This window comes from Cynoglossus semilaevis, chromosome 16, assembly GCF_000523025.1.
Source record: "Cynoglossus semilaevis isolate Cse_v1.0 chromosome 16, Cse_v1.0, whole genome shotgun sequence".
Taxonomy (NCBI): Eukaryota; Metazoa; Chordata; class Actinopteri; order Pleuronectiformes; family Cynoglossidae; genus Cynoglossus; species Cynoglossus semilaevis.
The window spans coordinates 4,839,797-4,855,878 of record NC_024322.1 but is presented as its reverse complement, the minus strand read 5'-3'; the positions used below and the strand labels follow the sequence as shown (position 1 = coordinate 4,855,878).

Here is a 16,082-nt window from a genome sequence, read left to right as displayed (position 1 = left end):
GATGACAAGTGGCTTTATCTCACTTTTCTGTTGCTGCACTCTGCTCAGATTGTCCCAGCTGTGAGATATGATGACGGAAATACAAACGCAAACAATGTCATGCAAGAATTGGTCAGGGAGGAGACAAGAGGATGAGACGGAGAGAAGTAATAAGAGGAAAAGAGAATGAAATGTATTTTTACTGTCTCCCACAGCTGAAACACTCTGCCCGGTTATTTCTGTCAGCCGCGGTGGTTTGTGTTATGGTGCGATGGCTCTCTGGAGAGCAGTGGATGTGATAAATATTGCACTATGTGAAACAGCTGTCTCTGATGCAGCCTCACGTCGTGTTTAGGATGATGGCTGTTCATGCAATCGGTCCGTAATGAGGAAAAGTGGGTCGCAGCCAAATGTGGGGAAGACACTAAATGGAACAGGAGTTCACACTTGGCACACACTAAACCTCCGAGAACAGATTCACAACAGGAAGTGAACCTGCTTGGACTCTGGAGTTAAAAGTGAAAGCCTTTAAATTAATGTAAGGCAACGTAAAATATGAAACAAGTGAAAAATGTAACCACTATATTGACATTCTGTCACTGATTATTTGTGATGGCTAAACTTGATAAAGCACTTTTTTTCAACATTTTCTAACAATAACTTGTTTAAACTAAAGCCCTAAGCCCTGAGCTCCAATTTAGTTTTTTTCCCTTTAGCATCTCAAACATCTGGTCCTCACGCCAATTGTGGCTCTCTATATAAAAATAATAAAAATTCAACTATTAGCAGTGTGATATTTATCGTAATCACCTAATTTTTTCTTTAACTAAACTCTTTTTTTCTGTTCTCATTGTTTTTTTTCTAAACTCAACAGTGTCCCTATAGCAATAACAGTACTTTTTCTTTTACTACTAATATTACAGTAAACATACTTAGTCAAATTATTGACCTTTTGTCTACTGTGTTGTAGCTACGCTAACGCGGACGAGTCTGACTTACTCCTGGGAGCCATAATGAAGGGCAAAAAAACCAACACAAACGAAAGAAAGAAAGTGTTGTACGATCGAATGTGTGGCGTACAACTGGTGAAAGCCGTCATCCACGTGACGATGTATTCATCCGCTCTAATCACCAACTAGTTCCTGTGCTAAATGTTTTTTAACGTCATACGTCTGAATGACAGAACAGGACTTTCTTAATAAATGTATGGGAGACGGTGACATAGTCATGTAACACTGCATTTTTAGGCTTAATTTAAAAATAATTATTAGTTCTAACGCAACACAAATGACCACAGACTGTTGGTGTGTCACTTGGCCAAAGCTGTGACGGTGGTGTGTTGGTTCAAGGTCAGTGACATCTATGTGTTCCTTCACTTTGCATATGCTCATGTGTTTGCATGTAAGTGTGTGTGTGTGTGTGTGTGCGCACGCCTCCACACACTGATCTGACACACAGCCTCAGTCAGTTCTGTTCTTGGCTCCAGCAGTCATCTGGCACTTCTCCTAGTTCTGCAGCCTCTGCCATCTCTGCCTCCCTCCATCACTCCAGCCTTTTTCCTCAGCACTTCTCCTCCTCTTCCTTCTGCTCCTCCTCCTTCCTTACTTCTTCTCTCCGTCCATCCACACAGCAGTGCGAATCAGCACAGCCAGGCCCTCACACAGTGTCAAGGAGAAACGAGAAGAAAAAGGAGCAAACTGGACTTTAATCATAGCACTGCTGCTGCGCCTCCATATTCCTCCCTCTTCCTGCCACTCTGATGGCGGTCGTACAAACCTGCTTTTAATATTTCACACACAAGATGCTCCACAAAGAACCGGCGCTCTTCACAGAGGAGAACAGCGGTTCACCAAAAACACTGGTCACATTCTCATAGACAAAACCTCAGATAGTGTTACAGCAGGGGGTGTACGCCCCACACACACACACACACACACACACACACACACACACACTGATCATGGACACATTCAACCCTCTGTTTTGTGCTCACACAAATCCCATAATAAGATTCCATCTGAGATAACTGGGCTGCTCCCCGCAGGGCATTTTCCCATCGCTGAGACCCAGAGCATCCACACTGTACGGTGCACAGAGCAGTGGACTGAGAACAATCAATGTTACTGTGTGTGAGCACGTGTGTGTGTGTGTGTATGTTTCCGTTTGATTCCATTTTTCTGTCAATCAGTATCAGTCGTTGTCCTATCAGTTTGTCGTCTACACAGTGTATGTGGTATTGGTTGCTAACTGGTTAAATATTCTGTTTGGTTCAAATTTGGCAACATTTTCAACAAATGTTTGTGAACAGTTTCTGGAGGAATAAAACATGTTTTCAATAATTCTTTGAAACTGGCGGTTGTTGGTCGATGTTGTTGGTGATTTTGAAAGTACAAGTTTGCTTTTTGAGGTGTTTTTCAAGTAATGTGTGTAGGTGAAGACGGTTCTTGGTTTATTTTGCAGCATGAACTAGAGCCTGTTGTTAGAGTTGGTTTTCGGACACTTTCTCAGTAGTGTGTGTGAATCACTTGAAAAGTAAATTAGGGTGAAAGTAGACAGACTGCAGGTTTGGATATTGTAGGAGTTGGTTGACAGAACAAGTGATGGGTCGATGCAGATAAATATAAACATTATAAATCTCTCCATTTATTTATAGCATATTGCAGGATATTGCACTTATTAAATCACCCAATGACAATTTAAACTTAAAAGAAATCCCTGATTAGTAGAATATAAAAAGTCCTAACACTGTTAAAATACTGCAATTCTAAATACATTTTTTTATTCTTGGTAGTCAAAATCCAGACAGTCCAGTAACAGGGGAGTCCAGTTTGTGTCAAATATTCTGGACAACCTCAGACATAAATGTATGTATGAGTCTGTTCGTCAATATGTCAATATAATATACATGAATCATATATAACGTCTGGGTTCTCAAGGTCTCCCTAAAAGTTTTAGCAAAACAAACTTATCCCATCATTGGCTCTAGTGTGAGTGTGTGTGAGTGTGTGTGAGTGTGTGTGTGACGGAGGTCCAGGTCAACATCTGTGCAAAACACCAAATCCATACATCCTCACTGTACATCAGGTCAGCTTTGATTGTACTGTGGCCTCAGCTGGGATTTACTTGGAAAGATGGGGTTAAAGAGACGCAGTGTGTGGTGGTACATGAGGGGTCAGGTGGAGACACACAGGTCAGCCTGTCAGGTTGAAGCTCTGGAGACGGTTGAAGGTCATGGAGATGTTGTTATGGTCCGTGGTTCCCACACCAGGGAACGGCTGGAAATGGGTGGAGTGGATATCAGAGCAACAGATAATGAGAGGAGAACATGTTGATCCTAACGTCCAGCCCCAGCACAGAGCCTCTGATGAACAACACGTTGCTCTCCAGTCAATACCACCTCACCTGTGTGGTAGGGGAGTTGTTTTTTCTTCTTCTACATTGCTCTCTTTGTGTCTTTGTTTGTGCGTCTGGGACTTTGGGGTTGGCTGCAGCTATTGTTCTGCAACACCCACAAGTTGTGCTCATTGGCTCCGCGCACTGATGGAGTCCATATATCTTTCTCTGTTAAAGCTGACAGCATATCAGGCTCGTTGTGGGCAGCAAAGTGGAGGAGAGAAGACTTTTTCCATCTGGGTGCAAGTGGTTGATGTACTGTCAAGAGTGACCTCACAGCGGTGAGTTTCTGCAGTGTTGACTTCGCTGCTCCTTTTCCTGACACCGACCTGGTGTCGTTGTCTCTCAGTTTTTGGTCGTGGCACAGGTTAAATGTGGTGATTTGGTAAACGGTGATCTAAATATTGTTATTTAATAGCTGTCAGAATTTTGTACAGTAATAGAAACGTCTTTCCGTTCGGTTAAAAATGGCACGAAAACCAATTTTTGGGACTAAATGACAGCAGAGACGCACGTCTTTGCAGCGTTTGCTTCCATTTCCTGCCTGCGCGGTGGGTGTGACAATATAACAAGACACATGATGGCTATTAAAGGCACTGTTGCTGACTGTCCGTGGCATGTTTGACAGTGAAGATGCACTTACAAAGACAGTCGCCTATAGGTGCCGCTAAGCCTTTTAGCAATTACGCCTGGCCTTCAAATCCAAGTCAAACCAATGTGTTCTGACATTATAACCAAGATCGGAGGAAGGGATTATTGACAGTATTTACTTTATATATATATATATATGTACTGTATATCCAGCAACTTCATTCTGTCAAACATCTGTTTCCAAACTTTTACTCCAAAATTCCCTCTAGCAAGTTTAAATAAAGTCAACTTTATTCCAACTTGCCTTTTCTTGTTATTGTTTTCCTGCTTCTGCTGCTCATTTTATTTTCTACCATTTTTCCATCATTTTCCTATTTTAATTTATTTTATATTTGATGCAGCTTCAGCACTTTTAGCTTTTGAGGGGTCACCACTGCAGATCATCAATTGAGTTGGTCGTCAGTTCTGGTCACTGTCAGTGCGTCTTTCAACATCTTACTTGTCTGTAGTCAAACCTGTTGTCATAGCAGGTCTCACTACTTTCAGTTTTATCTCTCGGCTATGCTACCATCACATATCACTACTGACAATTCTCTCCACCTACGTACAGTATACCTTCCTGCGGCCTATATTTTTAACCACACTGTCCACACTTCTGGATACACCCACCTTCACTTCCTCGTTGCGCCTTCAGTCGTGATTCAAATTGCATCTTTTAATTTAACTCTATGTAGAAATTGAGTTTATAGTTCAGTGCCTATTTGGGACTTTGGTTATGTGTTGTTTGGTGAGGTTTTTTTTTTTCTTCCATTGAAATAATGAATAGGAATGAACCGCCCTCTTCTCTCCTACCACAGGACAGAGATAAGATCCCAAACGTCTCAGTTTCACCCTAATTATTCTCTGCACTGATTTGCTATAGAGAACGGGCTCAGATCCAAGACCTGCACCAGGTTGGACTGGTTTTTTTTTTTACCCCCTTTAACCCTACAGTAAAGCTGCAGTGACTGTCAGTCATTCTTTAGTACTGACACCACTATACCTGACTAATTGGTGAATAAATGAAGTCGTAGTTTTATTATCACGATCTTCCTCCGAAACACAGCGAGACGAGACGACTCTGACTCCTCACATTGATTTAACGTCTCCTCGGCAAAATTAAACCTGAAACAAATACTATCATAAAGGCTGATATTTATGGCCCTGCGAAGACAAGGTAATATACAATCTATAGCACGACGCTGCAGGCAGTACATTTATTGGACAGTACACACTGTACACCTCAGTATGGGATATATACTCTCTGTTCCTACAAGTATTTAGAATTGTGCATGATTTTTTTTTTTTTGATGTTTTGAGCAAGATTCTGTTCATGACAAAATCACACAGATATTGGTTTTTATATATAAAACACTATATGATACATCCTCAGATTTTTCTCCAGTGTGTTTGTTGAGGCTTGGTTTTCTTTTTATAATATTTTCATCATATAATTCTACTTCATGTATGAACAGACACAGCACATCTTTGAACACATTGCTGTTTTTTTCCTCTTGTGGTATCTTCCTTCCACTGCTTTGCTCTTCATTTCCTCCTGTTCTCCCTGCCCCTTCTCTCTCCCTAGTCAACCAGAGAATCGATTTTTAAACAGGCAAGGCTCCGGGGACCGAGCATAGAATCATTATTGGCCTCATTTAGGCTCCATTGCAACCGTGATGGCTCCTCGGGACAATAGGATAGACTCTGTCATGGATCCCAAAGCGTAAATGCACATTCCTGCCGAAAAGCGCTCAGGCCAGCATTCTGGTCTTCGGGGAGCTTTGTTTTAAAAAAAGAAACCCTCTGTGCTTGAGCGGATGAACCGCAGTGCCTTTCTATAAACCCAGTAATACAGGCGCATCCAGCACATTTTACAGCTGCAGACTGGAGCGATGGTGAACATTTGAAATGTATGGGCTCCCTCCCCCGCACCCCCTCTTCCCCATTTCCATACTATTTACTGCACGCTCATTTCACTTTTTCATGACTGCCATTGTTTTTTCTGCAAAATAAGGCAATTTTGTTTATACTGTAAACGTTGGCGGCTGATTTCTCATCAGGCCGTTCTGCAGCGCTGACATGTTTGGCTGTTCAGGAGCTCAGGCGACGCGCAGCCAATCACCACAGCCTTCTACACTGAGGGGTTTTAGGCAACGTTCTGCAATTCCGATAATACAAAACTGCAGTGTTATGTCTTGACCCAACTTTATTATTTATGAGACCTTTCAATTATGCCACAGAAACACCGCGTTTCCTCCCAGGTTTTGCAATTTGTTGGCATTTACAGCCGAAATAAAGAACGAAAACACATCCGGCGAATATTATCAGTCAGTGCCATGTGTGCTGTTGCGTGAAAATCAAAGCGTTGTCATGCACCACAGAGCATCCAGTTGGATCAGTGGGGATTTGCAGGTACATTTTTAAAACAAAAACAACCTTGTGGGTACAAATGGAGTTGTTTCTGTTGCAGGACTAAATTAGTTGAAAAGTTTGGCTCTGTTTCTGGTCAATGTAGTGATGAAAACAAATATAATGTGGTTGCAATTAATTTAGAAATGTTACTCTAAGTCCAGGAAGCTTCATCATTAGGTTCATTTCTGTTTTACCTCATCAACTGTCGATGGAGTGACACCAATTAGCAGAGAGATTAGATCAACCTGGGATTAGGTCTCTGTCAATATTTACCTTGAACGTTCATTTCTCCTCGGCCTTATTACAGTACAGTATCTATGTGATCAGAGTTTACTGTTGATTAGCCTAGCGCTGTTATCAGGAGAAGAGTTTTATTATAAAAATGGAGAAACAAAATTTAAAACAATTTTTAAGTGAAGACAGTGTTTAATTTAGTAAAATACAGTTTTAAAACAGTTTGGTCTACATTGTATACTTTTGCTATGTCATCGTAGCAGTACTAGTACTGCGTTCCTTGAGTTTTACTGTATATCCTGTAGATACTCCAGGTTGCATTATGGGTATCAGACGTTAAAGCCTGACGTTAAAGGTTATTTATTTATTTGTTGTTGTTTTTTTCCAGTCACAGTGCTGTATTTTAAGGTAAAATATAAGACAGACTTCAGTACTGAAGTCATTGATGTCAGTCACTTCATCTGCTAACCTGCCTTCTTACATCCCAAACGCACACTGTGTACTGTAGAGCTGTGTACCGAGTGGTGTTACGTTGATCGCCGCGACGTCCTCTTGAAGCAGCTGTCAATATCAGATTGCAGTTGGGCAAACAAAGGAAATTATGTTCTTTGCCTGATAAAACAGGGAGCCATTCAAACCAATCGATGAGCATTTGCAGCTACTTTTCCCTATTGAGATGATTGCAAGACAATTTAGCCAAACACACACATGCACACACACACGGTATCAGCTGCTTGGATATAGTCACTAAAAAAGCTAAAACGGAGAAGTCGGTCTCCTCCTGTAGAGAGTGACCTTATTCCTCCCACGACTGCGTTGTAGGAGTGATTTATGCAGCTTCAAGACTTAAAGGAAAGATACAGATGAATACATTACAGCGAACAAGACTGAACACCGGGATTTTATGGAGAATATTAACTTTGATCAAATCTTCCTTAAATCTTACTTATGTAGAGTGACGTTCGTCGTAGTGGCTGTTCAACAGCTGTTCAACATCCAAGGCTGCGATTTACACTCATGCCATGACAGCTGTGTAGTACTGTACAGTAAAACTTCTAAAGTTCTGAATAAGACAATAATAAGACACAACTTGGTCGACTCTGGTTTTTGACTCCACCGTGTATTTTAATATTTTTTAGTTTATTAAGTGACTTACTAGACCAGGGTCGTGGCCCAGATAGGACAGTGCAGTGAGCCAGATTTGGCCCGCAGGCCACCGGTTCATTATCACTGTACTAGACCTTATTTTTTATACTGTATGACCAGCAGTGGTACTGTATAACATGAGTGGAGCCACATGCTGGTGTTGGTTTCCACTACCATTACATTCCACTACATTACAGACACTGGTCAGTCCAGCTGTCAATCACAATCTGTGACCAATCATACAGTCCTCCCCATATCCAGCTTCATTAGCCTCCTGTCTACAATAGATTGGGATTTACAAACAGGCCACATGTTCTGTTGGGAAAGACAACCACCGTGACCTTCCTGACATCACAAACTCAAGGAGAATCATCATAATAAATCATCTCTGTTGTTGTAATGAGATCATTACCTAATTGCTGCTCTTTTCCTTAGTTTTTCTTTGTTTTGGATATATATATTTTTTCTTACAACTAGTGAAGTCTCAATACATCTTAAGTTGAGCAAATGAGCTTAGGTTTCAGATCAACTGATTTTAGTGGGGGTGGGGGGTTTATCCTGAAGTTTTGACCAGTATCTGGCCGAGTATCAGATCGGGCCATTTCTACTTACAACAATCCAGAGACCAGACAATACAGACAAGTTGTACACCAAGAATAATGTTCCCAAAAACTTGCAAACATTTCAGAATCTTCTCTCTTTGTATTATATAGAACGTTTAGCAGACGTTTCTAAGAACCACAGTGATGATGACAACAACCACAGACAAACGTTTCAGACCGACTCGGTAAATGAAGGTGTGACCGGCGTACAAACAGTTCCTGTGAACCTGAAAACCCTTCTCCACCTGTGTGTTCTGTGTGTGTGTCTGGATGGCTGCCTGTGTATGACAGCGTTGTTAGTGGCTGGACTGCACACAGTGGGGGTGTAGACAATAAGTGGCAAAAGTGCGAGGACAATGTTTTGGCCCCAGTGAGCCATCAAAGCAGCATTGACTGGAAGCAGGAGAGCGCGACAGCAGCCAGTCATCCTTGGACCTCTGACAGTGTGTCGGGGAAACAGAGGGGCAGAGCAGACAGCAATCAGCTACAAATGGTGGATTCACTTCACTGCTGCTTTTGGACGTGTGTGTGTGTGTGTGTGTGAGTGAAGTCAGACCTACTTCCCAATACGACAACAATAACGCAGCACAGTGAGCAGTGAGGTGCAAACGTCTCTTGTTTGCCTCGAAGCTCCACTGATTAATTATGTACACAAGGTTGTACGTTGGCGTGCGGTACTGTGCCCTTCTGCAGCGTCAACGCTCCACGTTTGAGGCTGGCAGAACGGCGTCGGGGCGGATCGGTTCAGATTCTTGCTGTAATTAATCTCACTCAGTGAAGAGGTGCATGTTGGGACTGAGGAAGGGCAGAGCTCAACACACCTCGCTTGTTAACTGCGGCCACCTACAGTCGGTCCTGGGAGATTAACGGCCGAAGCCCGCGGTCAAAATCGGTCAAATGATGTATTTCAAGAGAACGACTGACCATCAGGCTGACGCTGTGCTTTTACCGGAGGCAGTGACATGGAAGGAGACGCAGAGCAGCATTCATGGTCTCTGAGTCACCCTCTGACACGTGAAACACAGCAGGGGGCACACACACACACACACACACACAGAAGGAACAGGTACAATCATCTAGTGTTCTCTGCTGTTTACTATGAATAACAGCAGGGATCTCTGACACAATGACACAGACACCAGTGACTCATCCCTGCTGTATCTCGTATGTGTGTGTGTGAGTGTGTGTGTTTCTGTGCTAATATTACATGACATTTGTCACATATGATCTGAAACAGCAGGGGTTTCAGATCCTACTCTCTATGGATTCCAGTACAGTTAAATCTTTAAGGGGTTTCAGATCCTACTCTCTATGGACTGAGGAATTTCAGTAATGGAAAAATTGGAAGGCAAAAGGAATACTGTTTTTACAACATCCTGGACATACAGTGTTTCATGGTTGTGTTGCTATCTCCTATAAATTCATGAAGAAAGTTCTAGTTGTACTTTATACACTGGTTTCTTTCATTTGTCTTGTTTTTTTTATTTTTTTTTTTAGAAGAGCTTTTTTTACCCTTCATTATGGCTCCCAAGTCAGACTCTTGTGACTCTGATGGTTTAATGTCTTAGGTTATGATGTTACTGATGTTTAGGGCTGCATTTCAGTTACTGGAGTTTGGTCAAAACTGATGGAACCATAAATACAGAAAAAATGCATATTAATACTGTACAAAGTGCAGTGACATCCACACCTCTGACCTCAGTCTCCTCTGATCCATCTGGACCTGGACCAGAATTAACCATTAAAAATGTATACAAAATATTGCTTGATAATAATATATAATAATCTTAATTCACCCTCTAGCTCCAATTGACCTTTATCAATTGGATGCACTTAATAAAAAAGATTGGAAAATGACCAACATCAAAAATATCAAAACATGAAAAAAACATTTGATGCTTGTACAGTTTTTTTTTTAACCAGGCAGGGTCATAACAAGTAATTCTGATACCAACAGATTGTTTCAAAACCAAAACACAAATTGACTTTCAAATTGGATAAAATACTTAAATAAAATGACCAGTTGTTCTTTGTTTACTTTACTCGACTCAACAGTTTTTATATTTGAACTGCACATTGATGGAAAAGTAACAACAGAGTGAAGCGGTGTTTTTGGTTCGGACTCTCATTTCATTAAATCTGTGTATCCTGTGAAGTCTGGAAAAAAATGCAGTCAAAGTAACCGAGAAACACGAAAAGGGAGTGCAGGCAGAAGTAAATTCCTGTGTCTGTCTGTCTGAATCAGTCGGCAGGGTGTGCTGTGCCATCCCCCTCGTTTTCTGGTCAAAAGCAGCAGGGAAATGGCACATGTGCCACTGTGTCTGTGAAGTGTGCATGCCTCACGCATTGTTGCAGCGTGGGTATCACGCCATGCCGCTGTGTGCCTCCTCAAACACACCTGCTCCTGACGCCTCAGAGAAAAAGCTTAGCTGCGGTTAATCACACGATCAACCGCCACGCTGCGGAAAAAACAGCACCAGGGTCCATAATAGGCTGGACTTGGGAGATCCCTCCACCCCTCCAGCACTCACCCCCCCTCCCACTCCCCCAGTTGGCCTTGTGAATTATACATTTTCAACAACAAAGAAATGCCGGAATAGGAAATAAGCCTTAATTGAGATATAAAACTCAAACAGTATGAAGGTATAAAACATAAGAGATGCTGTCAAAGGTTGTTGCCATGGAAACACACAATCTGTTTTGTTCAGACACTTCATACAAGGGCAGCTGAGTCAATTGTGTTGGGAGTCATTTGGTGTTTTTTTAGAGTTTAAATAAACTCACACAGACCTTTGTGACAAAATGAACCTTTAAGATTCATTAAAGGTGTATTTTCTCCTGACAAATGATCAAAGAGTAGTCAAGTGGAGAGAGCATGCTGATGGAGAACTCCATTTGATCAGTGAAAGCAAATAAGTCAGGAATAATAATCAAAAACCTCACTTTGATGCTTCAAATGTTCTACTTTTCAATGTTTTTCTTCTACTCGTGGTTCAACAGTGTAGCTTTGTGATGTCTTTATTGACACAGTTCTTCATCAGTGTCTTTTTGTGTTGCACAGAAAGAGGAAAGAGAATAAATGAGGGCAGAACGGGGTCTTAAGGCCTCCGGGGTCATGTTGGGTGCACAATGCCCCTTTGACCAAGGAGGGCAGGCTGGTGATGTCATAGCTGGCAGAAAAGACAAGCCCACTGAGGTCTTTGTGATTCAGACACAGTGGAGGGTCAATACCACTGTTGAATGGAAGACGTGGGGGCAGCTCTGCTGAACACGGCTATAGGAAAGCTGTCAGTCAGTCATGCCAGTTATTGTTGGGGAGGAATCAGACTTGAAAGTGATATGGTGCTGGCACTTTGACTTTATTGGAATTCTAACAGTGAGGGACAAACATTTGTGACAAAAAGTGGGAATCATTATTGTATGTACATATGTATTTTATTTACAGTTTACTTTCCCAAAAACCTGAAACGTAGATTTAGATTAACCCAACCCTGATATAGCCGCAGGAATTGAAGAAAGACTCACTAAAAGTAAATCATTGTTCTGCCCGTCACTGCCTCATAATCCTCATCATCATGTTTAATAATACTGCAGCATCAAAACATTTTTTGTGACCTTAGATATTCACAAATTCAGCATTATTATGAACAGAGTTACTTTCTCCAGGTTTCTGGTCAGGTCCTTGACCAGGCAGCTGAAGAACGAGATTTTTCTTTTTCTAGTTTTGTAAGCACAGATGCATTTCCGATCCAGGAGCAATGGCAGGATTGGACCAAATGGTGAACTTCCACTAAACTTCAGTATTCCAAATTCTCTTCATGACCTTCTACAGCAGTTTATGTGGACATTTCAGAATCTCTCTCCAGTAGAGGGTGACATGTGTATATCCACTGCAGTACATTTGATAAGGCTCAGTTAGCTGTAGCTGCAGGTGAATCCAGTACTGTATATACATCCACTCATCATAGTCATCTGCTACAGTTTTCTACTGCATTTGATCCAAACAAAGACACACCGACTCTTTCAGCTGTGGTATTTGCCAGAATGTCATTGGCACCACGCAGTTTCATCGATCGGACGCCATTTCCATGTAGAATGTAATCGAAAGGCAGAGAAAGGATTCTTTTCAGAGCCGGGGGCTCGACTGTGTCGTGTAAACACACCGAGAGAGGCTCCTTTCATTAGCTATGCTAATCTGCGGTGCACATGACCTGCTGCAGACTCCAGGCTCCCTGTTGGCTCCACTGCTCTCAGTTTCTGTCATCGGAGGCCACTTGCCTTTCACTTCCTTACTGGTTCATTGGGTGAAGTTGCGTTTGTTGTGCTCCACATTTCTCCTATAGGTGGACTGACAGAGGTTGGTGAAAGGCTTAACCCAGACTGGCAGCTTTTGTTAGACGTTCATTCTGTCTTCTGTATCACAGCTATGGATCCCTGCCAAATGTAAAAACCCATTTATTTATTTCCCTGCCAAGAGTTAGATAAATAGACTGATGCCTCATGTGCAGCATGATAAATGAACGTGACTGTAGCTAGCACTAGACCAGAGGCTGCTTAATTTAGCCTTTAGCACAAAGACTGGAGACGCTGCTATACTGCTGCACTAATTGAATGCTACGGTTTGCTTAATTAAAGACTACTTCAAAATACAATTACCGATTTTATTGTGACTTATCTGCTGGGAGCTATCCTGACACAGTGGGTACAAAAAAAACAATAAAAAAACAAAACAAAGTCACCTCAAAGTCCAAATATAAATGAATGCTAAAAGCAGGGGCATTAACCACATCATCTAGTTTTATATCACTCATTCAGTTTCTACTGCTTAATCCTTTTTTAAGCTTGTGGGAGACAATCATATAGAGAAAGATTCATAAATACGGTCTGTTAACGTCGTCCAATTAACCTAATATTCAATCTGAGTGGAGGTAGTTTAGATTTGAAACAACGAGCTGGAAATCTTTTGGCTTAAAATCAAGAGAGCTTACCACTGCTGCCACCTGGTGGTTTATAACTTGGCCTAATTTTGGTTGATTGCAGCTGATAGCATCCGCATAGCATTGAGTAAAAGGAAATGTGTCTGTCGCTCTTGTCTTAGCCACCATTTAGCGTTTCTACCAGAAATTTCAAAGTAGCGTCTTTTACTCAAGAGAGCCTCCTCCAGTTCAAGAGCTTTATTACATTTTATTAAGTTTTTATTTTCATGGTATGCCGACATTTTCACAAAGTTTGCAGATCTGGACATTTTTTCCGTTTATGATTGATCTAGCTTTTGAGGTACCAGAAAAGTTTCAATGTCTTGAAGTTTGTCCAAAACCCAATAGCCTGCGTTTAATTACATTAGTCTTTTAACAGCATATTTATATGCGACCTAATGAACCCCAAAGTACCTCAGAAGGAGTCGTTGGGGATATTCAAAATTTGGCAACCTTAAAATAAAATCATTGGGTTTCAGAACCACACTTCAAAACCCCCGGCCTATCCCTTTATTTAGGACAGCTGTGGGATTTATTAAAGTTTTGGCAGTGAGAAAAGAAGACTGTTTATCTTAAGGAGCTTTTCAACTTTTGGTGCCATGCTGTTTCATGTAATTAAGTGTTTGACAAACTGTTCTTTTTCCTACTGATACTGAGAGAAAAATAGATCTTTTCTTTTAGGTCTTGGTGTTTGTATGAATTTCAACCAGTATCTTTAAATCACAGTGAACGAACTCGATTCCCTGGCTGTCTGTTAGCGTGTAATTACTACATGTTGGACGAGTCATTTACCAAGGGAAGATGAGGAGGAGAAATGAGTCGTCTTTATCAATTAATGTGATGTTGGAGCCAATAAGGTATATCTGTGAGGTATTCACTAACATCTCTTCCAGCCATGAAGCGATGGTTTGAAACCGCCGTTAAGCCCTTCCCTTCTTCTTTTTAATGAAGCCGGCGATTAAAAGTGGTGTTTCTTACACTTGTAATTATTTCTTTATTGATTCGTCAGCATCTTAGGGAACGGTTCTCCACATAAAATATTTCCACGGCTATGATAACTCGCCTCAATTGCAATCATGAGAGAAAATCATTACATGTAAGACTCCCTGGGGGGAGTTGTGGAAAGTGATGTGTTAATGTCAGGCTCCAAATACATCAACGTAAGATGAGCGGGCAAATACGTGAACGGGACTACTGGTGTGTATGTACGTGTGTGTGTGTGTGTGTTTTGGTAGTTTTTGGGCGTTTTACAAAACATTCATCCCGGCCGACAATGTCTCTTGTCTTGTTGGGACAAGGAGCCACTTGATCTCATTTACAAGCAGTGACTGATGACTTCTTCTCCCTTTTTTGTCTTTTTCAGGCCGTGAGTACAGGGAGGGAAGATGAGACCTCCAAGCCCTCTGCTGATCCTGCTGTACATCACGCTGTCCAGAAGTGTGAAGGTGGTCTCTAAGAGAGGCTCAGGTATTTAACAGCATGCATCCTCCAATGCGTTTTCTGCACACACATCCACTCTGTAGTCGCTGCCTTCGAACTATATTTCCCCGGCGTCCTATTTGAACAGATTTAGCGTGCAGACGGCTGTTTCTGTTTGTAGTGGTAACAAAAGGACGTAGCTGGATTCCTCTTCTAATGCGTCTTTTATGCACAGAGCTCTTGTGTACAAACTTAACCCAGGAATGGCAGGGTTGAAGGACTTAATAGGGTAAAATTCAAAATTGGCATTGCAGCAGAGCATTCTGGGACATTGGATCAACCAGAACTCAAACCCTTTAAAGAAGAGTTGTGGGGCTACATAAAAAAGGTGAAAAGAGTCAGTATGGCAACAAGAGTTAAATGAGCTGTTTACAAGATAGTAGTGAGACCTGCTGTGACGGAGGGTTCTCAGGCGCTGTCTAACCAGCAGGGGGCCAGGCTGGATGTGGCAGGGTTGAAGATGCCGTGGGCACTGAGAGACACAAGGCGTCTCGAGGTTTGGACTTGGCTGAGGGAGAGATGGTGGGTATATCAACTGAGGTCTGTTAAAGATGGAGCTGTCAGACTGCAGGAAAATAAGACGAGCCCAGAGATGATACAGTAAAGAGCTACATGATACATGAAATTAGTCGAGATCTTCGACGTAGAGGAATAATCCCAACCCTCGTGCAGGACCTAGATTCACATGGTCTCCAGGATGTTCTACCATATTTAGTTATACCTACAACCAACTATACATACATGTCAGGTAGTTTACAGATATATAACAGCATCAGTAGAATTATATGTTTATAAAGCACTAAATTAACTATAAAGTGATTACTAAATGGTACACACCCCACCTACTCAGAGACCATGAATTACAAAGGTAAGACCCCCGGCCCCTACAGATCTCATATTATCAATCTGCTCATAACCTAGAAGATCCTGGGGGTCAGGTGACATCAGAGAAGATCAATAGTCATAGTATGCAACATCTGTCTTCATAATGGACATGTCATAATGGATGACAACAGATGCTACATCTGGGCTCCCTCATCATGTCTAAAGTGAGAGGCAAGCGTGTCTTTTTTTTTCTCTCAGCTTCCATGATGGGTTTTACAGACATGTCTGAAGGAGATGATGAAAACGAGCAGAGAGGAAGACAAATTACGCCCCAGGATCGAATTATAAAACCAATGAGTTGTGGCACGAGTATCCTTGCTCTTTGATTCCTAACGTGACAGACAGA

General features: G+C 41.8%; 1 protein-coding gene across 7 annotated transcripts in view; it reads left to right on the top strand.

The window, feature by feature from the left end:
- Positions 1-16,082, top strand: part of il1rapl1a (interleukin 1 receptor accessory protein-like 1a) — a 186,791-nt gene that overhangs the window by 29,401 nt on the left and 141,308 nt on the right. For all 7 annotated transcript variants that reach the window (XM_025064072.1, XM_017040080.2, XM_025064071.1 and 4 more), the window contains one exon: positions 14,736-14,839. In XM_025064072.1, coding sequence (XP_024919840.1) covers positions 14,758-14,839 — 82 coding nt within the window. In that variant the 5' untranslated portion in view covers positions 14,736-14,757. The remainder of the gene's footprint in view (positions 1-14,735; positions 14,840-16,082) is intronic.